At 38.0% G+C, this 8,681-nt stretch overlaps 1 protein-coding gene across 1 annotated transcript in view; it reads right to left on the minus strand.

Annotated features, from left to right (window-relative positions):
• The window catches only part of ube4b (ubiquitination factor E4B, UFD2 homolog (S. cerevisiae)), a 17,670-nt gene that overhangs the window by 7,834 nt on the left and 1,155 nt on the right, over positions 1-8,681 (minus strand). Inside the window, exons 2-10 of the mRNA XM_024292440.2 lie at positions 8,016-8,235; positions 6,848-6,983; positions 6,571-6,658; positions 6,133-6,277; positions 5,243-5,468; positions 2,648-2,789; positions 2,280-2,380; positions 1,914-2,028; positions 1,596-1,679 (exon numbers count right to left, since the gene is read on the minus strand). Of these exons, the coding sequence (XP_024148208.1) occupies positions 1,596-1,679; positions 1,914-2,028; positions 2,280-2,380; positions 2,648-2,789; positions 5,243-5,468; positions 6,133-6,277; positions 6,571-6,658; positions 6,848-6,983; positions 8,016-8,235 (1,257 nt within the window). The remainder of the gene's footprint in view (positions 1-1,595; positions 1,680-1,913; positions 2,029-2,279; positions 2,381-2,647; positions 2,790-5,242; positions 5,469-6,132; positions 6,278-6,570; positions 6,659-6,847; positions 6,984-8,015; positions 8,236-8,681) is intronic.

The raw sequence follows: 8,681 nt of genomic DNA on the forward strand, positions 1-8,681 counted from the left end.
TTACGCATATGATTCTGCAGAGTTCACATAAGCTTTCTGTTTGGAGTGAGTGTTGATGTGGATCAAACCTGCCAGTGCAAATCCATTCTTAGAGTGGAATCTTGGCCAAAACGTTGTATTACATTTTACTTTAAATCTCACAGCTACTCATATGCTATCTCATATCAAGATTTTTTTTAAAGAAAGCTTATGTGAAGACTACTCTAAAACTTCATTCTCAAAAAGTACATTAACAGTTTGTTGTCTGTCCAAACAGCTAAGTTGCACTTTGGTGATATTAACATCTCCAGAGAACTTCTTGACTTACCCTGCTGAGATAGTGGAACGTTCATGTATTTTGGGTCAGCAAAACGAATTTCAGAGGCAAACCCAAAACCTTCATGATAAAACTAAAGTCAAACAATGATTGCTATCACAGGTATCTTTTTTTTTTATCAAAATCAGATTTGACGTTTTTCTTGTATAACACAATAGTGGAGGTGGGGGCTGTGAGGAGCTGGTGTTGCTGAACCTGTGACAGATTTCTATTTTTTTTTTTTAATTTACTTAAAAAAGTATTAAGAAATTTGCTGTAGACTCACTAAATCTATTGATTTGATTGTATAAAACAGGGAAAACAAGTGAGTGAAACTTTGAAACTGTCAAGATTTCCCTGCCATGTTATGGTTCTCTTCAATTAAAAAAAGGTATGGGCAAAAACACCATTTAATAAACGACACTGTTATTCTTTGTTCATACATGTGGTTCTTCGGTTTATGCTTTATCTAAAAAAAAATAGCTTTCAATTTTAAAGTTGGTGCTACTATCAGGGGCTGCACGGTGGCGCAAGTGGTTAGCGCTCTCGCCTCGCAGCGAGAAGGCCCCGGTTCGAATCCCGGCTGGGACCTTTCTGTGTGGAGTTTGCATGTTCTCCCCGTGCATGCGTGGGTTCTCACCGGGGACTCCGGCTTCCTCCCACCGTCCAAAAACATGCTTCATAGGTTAATTGGTGACTCTAAATTGCCCCTAGGTATGAATGTGTGAGTGACTGAGTGTGTGATTGAGGCCCTGCGACAGACTGGCGACCTGTCCAGGGTGTACCCCGCCTTCGCCCATCAGTGGCCGGGATAGGCTCCGGCACCCCCGCGACCCCGAACGGGATGAAGCGGTCAAGAAAATGGATGGATGGATGGATGGATGGTGCTACTATCAAATATACTTTCATAAGAAACATTCATCTGTACTGTATTTCTTTGTAGTAATTTAGTCACTAAAAATCTATTGGAAATAAGAGTAATCGTCATCGACAATAATCATAGCAAAAAGTAAAACACTGATTCTTCAATATTTATAATTTGTAAATGTTAACATAGTTATCTGTCCTCACCTTCCATAACAATCAATTCTAAAAATATTTTTTAAATCTAAAGAAATGAATGTAGCACTTTATAACTATAGCAAGTTAATGTGCTTTTCCACATTTAGTATCACTGTGTACCAAACCCTAAGAACTTACTGAACCAAAAGGTGACAGTGGAATTCCATCATGTTATACAGTACATTTACTGGGAAGCACTCATTATTTTTTTCATTGATAAAGAAGCTAAAAGTCTTACCATGAGTGGAAACTTAAAGTTGTCATGGTCAAAGGAACATTCTTTCATTGCAAGTGCGAGCCCATGGATGATGGGAATAAAGATCTGAAAGACACGTAGGACAGCATTGTGTTTATTTAGCTTTAGTGTTAAAAAAAAGTTATGTTTGCAATTACCATGTATTACTTTGCAAGTACACGTCAGGAAATACCTTTAAAAAGAATTTACCTAAACACATGCATTTTCAATACATGAATTGTTTTTTCCCCCCACAATTTAATGAAAAATGTCATTGTTTGTATAAAAAAAAGCTACAAAAAAAACAGGCGTGTTTCCCACCTGTTTGAACAATTCTTCCTCCTGATAGGTAATGCGCACAAGCTCCTGAATAAAGCCGTATGGAAGGTTCCGGCACAGCATGTAAGGTACCAGCAGAGACGGTTGAAGGGGGCTCCTACATACAGGAAAAAGACAAAGAGCATAAAAAGAAACAACTTGGTGAAAAGGCGAAAAAGAATTTACTATGGAGAAACAGAAATGAAAATGTGACATCGAGGGTTAAAGTCAACACAAGGAAATTAAGTTGAGCCCTGAAATACCAAACTATAGTTTTATCTGTACTTGATTTAGAATTTCGCTAAAGTACGAAATTTTAAAGAGGAGAGAAAATAATCAATGTGTCACAGCAACTGTAGGTCATCTTACCGTGGTTGGGTCAGGGTGCCCTGCAGGACCAGAGCAACATGAGAGATGCACTGAGAACGGATGTTACTGAGAAGCTGGCTGACATTCGGTTGGCTACACATCTGGAAAAAAGAACGTTTGTGTCAATGTGTTTGCCTGTCTGAGCTTATAGGGGTATTAAATAGGCATTGCATGGTTTTGAACAAAGAATGTCTCCAAAGCTGCTGAATTATAAACCAAAAAGTCATTATTTCACTGACAGAGTTGCAGCGTCATGTCTTGAGAACATCTGGTTCCAATTTACGTGAAAGTAATTATCAGGATTTAAAAAATATATATATTTTTTAAATTGTCGCTGAAATTGTCGTCTTTTTTTCTTGCAGACCAACCTTGGGAGCTTTTTTTTCCTCCATGCCAACGCTGTCAAAACGCTCAATGAGGTAGTTCAGCATCTCTGTCTCTTTGCATGCTTCAATGGTGAAGCGGTCGCTGCCTGAATCACAAGACGCCCCCCCTCCGCATGCGCCAAGACTGTGAAGGGAGAAGCACAACAAAGAGACAAAATAAACACCAGAAAAGGCCACAGCCCTGCAGGATGCCCAATTACCATCAGATATATTTATCATCAGGCGGTTATCAAGCTCAAACTCAACCGGGAGCATTTTTAATGAAACCCATTTAACATCAGAGAGTCCAGCAGCAACACCTCAAAGAAGAAAATTTTAATTATTTGACAGCTTGCTTGAAGATAAAAAAAAAAAAAAATGAAAAGAAACACTTAGCTCGTCACAATTTACTGACAAATGCGGGAACAGTTTTACTGCTATGTTGTTAGTGATTAGCTAACTCCAGCATTTGACCTCAGAGAAAAAAACTTCCAGCAGGTAATATGATTAACTAAGTTATTAGCAGGCCATAAAGCAATACCACCGCTGTTCTGAATTATGATGAAGTTAAAAAGCAAACACTAATAATGCTGTATTTTGGCAATGAGAGTTTGGGCCAAAAATTTATGCAAACTGACAGAAAAAACTAATTCCGTAAGAAAAATGTCACAGTAGTATTAAAATAAATAAAACAACAACACAGTTCACTGATCACAGATATTGCTTCTCCATCCAATGAATCCTTAGTGAGTTCAGGGTCATTTCTGGCTATACGTCTAGTGATGATTTTAATCTTCCATTCAGTCTGTCTTTTTTGTGAAGTTCTTGTTGGTGGACGATTTTTTTTACACATCTAGAAAATCAAAAGTGAAATGATCCATCTATCTTTGAATATTTCCCTCATGTTTTTTTTGTGCGTTGTTAGTGCCGGACCTGCTCAAACATGCACCAGCTAACCCACGAGCAAGCATGTGAGCGCACTCAATAACACACACTGTGCAGTGGTGTACCTGGACCCAAACTGAACCTGAGCAAAATCCTCCTCCTCCTCTGAATCTTCATCATTGATGTCCTGAGATATGTCAGAGAGAGCAAAAAACAGGAGGGACAGAGGACTAACAGAACAACAAAAATAAGAAGAGATGGATCAGAAGAAAGAAGGATGACGTAGAACAGAAACGTTTTTAGGAAACTGAGTGTTTTTAGATTTTTTTTTCTTAACACGCATCATTATTTGTATTTCAGTTTATTCCTTTTTCACCAAAGCTATTCTCCATGTGGTTAAAAATAAAGCCTTTTGCAGATGATTTAAAACTACAAACTTTGCAATTTCAAAAGCAGATCTGAAGAAAACTGTTGCACTTCTAATGAAAGCCTAATGGAAATATAGAAATTCATATTTATTGAAAAGTAAATTATGTAAAGATGGAAATCACGTGTGAACATTTTGACTTATTTTTTAATACAAGTGCAAAGATTTTTTTTTAATTGAGATTAAAACATAAAATACAACACTGATCAAAAGGTCTGTCTGTACATAATGTTTATGCATGTTTTTAAAAAGCCAAAATCTTAATTTTATATTTTATCAATATAAAAGTGTGACTTGCAAGGCATATTAGTATGTTTGCAAATACTGCAGTGCAGTTTTATGCTATTGTAGAAGTAAAGTTGTTACTAACAGCTCTAACTCTTCAGTTTACATTAAAATAATACAATTTCCATTTAAAATACATCTGAAGACTCAATTTTAAATTGGGCAAAGGACTAACATAAATCTAATTACATTTTTGGTTGCGATTTAAAATTAAAGAAAAAGAGAGAGGATGTAGCTAAAATAAAAAAATAAAAAAAACTTTTTGTGTAAACTCAAGTGTGGTTATTTAAAATAAAGGTAGTTTTTAGTAAATGGGTTAGTGGGTCCACTCCACGCCAACAGAACTGAGGAAATACCTAGATGGTGGAATCCTGGCAGCAAAGGCAGCCTGTCGAGTAATCGATCTGGGAGAAGGAGGCTCAACAGGAGGGGTTGTTGGGGAGGGTTGGTTGAGCGGCCTTGAGGAGCTCAGAGTTAAAGATTGGGGGCTAAATGGTTGAACGGGAACTGGGGTGTTGGGGGGGACATGGAGCCCACTCGGACTGGGAAAAGAACCAGCAAAACTAAATGGTCTGTGGCCGGGGCTGATTGGAGAATTGCCTCCCCAGGAAGTAGTGACAGAGTACGGCCGATACCGTTGCGAGATGGGCATGGGAGCAGATGGGGGGTTCAGGGAGTGCCTAGAGGTGGCAGCAGGAGGAGGACTTGGGGGAACAACAAAGTGGGGGGTAGAGGGTGTAGAGGGTACAGATGGTGTAGAGGGAGCTGAGAGAGACGAGCAAGTCCTCCTGGCTGCATCCAAAGCCACTGGGCAAGGACTGCCAGAGTCATACAGACTGTAGGTAACATTGGATAAATTATCATCGGCAACGACACTTGGAGAAAAGAAATACAGAGAATTTCCAAACAGAACATGAAGCACACTAAACTTTCAGACATGACATAAAGATAAGAAAAAGGGGTAGGTAACAGCTGTTGAATTGCTTATTCACGACACTTGCCTAGACAGGGAGCTGGCTCCAAACGACCCAGCACTGGGGCCTATAGGGCTGCTTCCTTGACTGGAAGGCTGCACAAGCGTCAGGCGGTGGTCATTGGATTTCGCTGCTGCGATTGGCTGTGATGTGGCGGTCAAGCTGGCAAAAGGGTTGTGAAGACGTGACTGGGATGACATCATTAAGACTTCCATCAGGATCTGACCGATAAGGTCTTTGAAGTCAGAATACACTGTGAAATCAAAACAGATTAACAGTCATCATATGAGTTTTCAAGTTCAATCAACATGTTACAATAATGCTACATAGACACCAGGCATTTTTCACGAGTTCAACAACACGCCAAATACTAGTTCTTGACCATATGCTGCTCACACTGGAGTGTCACTATCTGATACTAGCGCATGTTCCTACCATTGAAAGAGGCTTGGTGCAAAATGTCAAAGCGGAGCAAATCTTGCAAATTTTGCTCCTGGCTTTTTCTTTCACAGCTCTATTCTGATATATGAGGGACTTTGTGTCATAATTCCAGCCGGACAAAACTGCATTCATTAATTTCTCCTCCATGATCAATTTTCAAAGATGGGACTTGCGTAGATAAATAAGGACGCCATCCATACATCACTATCAAATCCGAGTCCCTGACTGATCAAACTTCAACTGGTTTGACTTTCAAAGTGAATTCCATGGCTGCATGTTTTGTACGAAAAGTTCATTAATTGACTCAAACTTCTGTAGTGAAGTGTGATTGCAAGAATGTTGAGCCCGGATACCCAAAACGCTCATATATGTGTGTTTCTATAGACTTTTCATTGAAAGTAGTCACTTGAAACCATGTTGCTGTGGCCAGTGTAAATGTAGCATAGGAGATATGGAGAATATGTTCAGTTGCTCACCTTCTTTAGAGTTCTGGTGGAATTCTGCAGCTAATGACGGGAGAAAGATGACATCTCTCCCCTGTTCCTTCCACGATACGCGGAGTATCTTACAGATGAGGTGCAGAGCCTGTTCTTCAGTAACATCTGAGGTGGAACACGTTTCCTTAGAGAAAAAAAAAAAGTTACATTTTATAGCATTGTTTATCTAAATTTGTGTTAACTGTCTATCACAACCAAAATTCACAACACTCATTTATTTTTTGCTTTATTTAATTTTATAGACTGCTCTGTTGACCTTCAGTAATTTATAGCAAAAGTGAAACAGAGGAATGCTTTTGTGGAAAGTCCCCAGGTGCTCACTCAAGGTTTACACGATCTCAAAGTAAGCGCAATCAAACGAGCTGCAGATAAGAGGCCCTTCCTTTCTTTTGAACAGCAGTTAATAGCACTGCTTACCTTTTCGGTCAGATTCCTCTTCTCCCTGCGATCGCCGTCATCCACCTCCATGTTTTCTATCCCTGAGTCCACATCCACCTGGGACATGCTAAACAAAAGAATTCAAATCTGAATAACTTAAACAATGCTTTATGGTGTCTGTATTTTTGATCAAACCATGGAAAATATGAAGTAAAATTTGGACCAATATCTTTGTTTAAAGCTACTCTATAATTTGAAAAATACAAATAAAAATAAGTGTTTATGTCAGTACAAATTCTCTTGAGAAAAGTCGTACCTCTTTTCACAGGAGGCAGGGTCAATGTCCATGCTCTGTGATCTGGACAAACTCTGTGACTGAGTCTCCAAGCTGTTGGAGGGGGAGCTGGAGAGGGAACTGACACCTTCACTGCTTTGACTGCCATATACCACACCTGCAGAATCACAACACAACTGAATATCTCTGATGACCAACAACAAAGACCTCACGATGAAACAAATGCATTAAAATGTTCCACCAAAACTTTATTCAAACTACGCATGAATGGGCAACTGTTTCATAATGTCAACATATATTTATATACAACAGTTTGACACAAGGAAACAAGTAGAATTGATTGTAATATAGAAAAAAAACTTCAGAAAAATTAAATGAATGAACAGTAAAACAATGTAGAACTACTAAAAGTATACGAAGTCAAACCCGAGATGAGAAAAATATTAGATATAGGCTACATAACCTCCTTTCCAAGAAAAGTTATTGTGGAACTTTTTAATTAAAGCTAAACACAGATTTAGTATGAAAGAAATCATTAAAAAGTCAAACGATTAAGGTTAACAGTAAAAAAATGCTAATAGTTTGACAAAATAGTCTTACCACTTTTAAATTAATAACTGTCCAACTACATACAAATGTTATCTTTAACTAAAATGTTGCTTTGTCATCTTGTACCATAAGGTAAGAGACTGCTAATCCTACCTCAATGTTAATATGAAATGTAATGTCACAAAAAAAAACTAATGGATGGTAAATCAACGAATGGCCCACGAATATAATTCTACAATAATGCATAAATGACAAGCTTACTTTTTTCTTCTTAGAAGGATTTACGGATTGTGTCTGATTTTAGCTGCTGCTAAAATACCAAAACCAAATAAACTACAACAACAAATATCAATACTTTTATTAACATTTTATTTATCCAAGTAAAACAGTTAAGAGCAGGCTTCTTACATTTGCCCTGACCAATAAGGCAATATATTGTTGTTAAGCACAAAAAGGTTGATAAATAAGAAGTGAATAAGTGAAACATTGAAGGCAGCAGTAATAATTCTTTATTTGCAAGAAAGCCATTCTCACATTCAAGCTGCAAGTCTTATGTTTCAACCATTCAAGATTTTTTTTTTTTTTTTAAAGAACATGGCTGCTGAACACAACCCATGAGAAGTCACGCTTTGTTTCTTACCGGAGTTGCCCATGGGGGATGTTGCTGGAGTACCGCTGTGGACATTTAGCCCCAATGATTGAGAAGCAGCTGGTGGCACAGGCTGAAGTGCAGCACCTGAGGGTCCAGGGAGGGATCCAGGTGGAGTCTCTCTCTGTGGAGATGTCAGCGGAGTGCTAAGAGGGGTACTGGGTTGTGAAGTCTGCCCTCCGGCTAGTCGTGCCAGTCGCCTTCTGCGAATCTTAAAAACAAAACAAAAAACAACACAGCAGTTTTGCATATTTATATTGGGGTCATACAAACAATTGCTTGCAAAATCAAGAATTTAAAAAATACTTTCTCATTGGTTGCATATTTCTTATTCACATTTCCAGATCAAGTAAAAAAAAAAATGACAAAAACAAAAAATAAACAAAAGGAAACCATGACGCGAATATTTTTGCTATAGAATACATAATATATATTTTTAAAGTGTGTATAAATCCCAAATATAGGTACAGATCACATCAATGTTGTTAACTTTTTTCCCTTCAAAACTTCGCTTATACATTACTGATACTGAATACTTATAGAACCTTAGCTTTTTGATCAAATTTAAAAAATAAAAACCGGTCGTCACTTCCTAACTAAAAATGTTCCCTACTTGATCGCTTTTAAGAAAACATCCGAAACGTTTTACTGTTTTTT

Source organism: Oryzias melastigma, linkage group LG7 (assembly GCF_002922805.2).
Source record: "Oryzias melastigma strain HK-1 linkage group LG7, ASM292280v2, whole genome shotgun sequence".
NCBI lineage: Eukaryota > Metazoa > Chordata > Actinopteri > Beloniformes > Adrianichthyidae > Oryzias > Oryzias melastigma.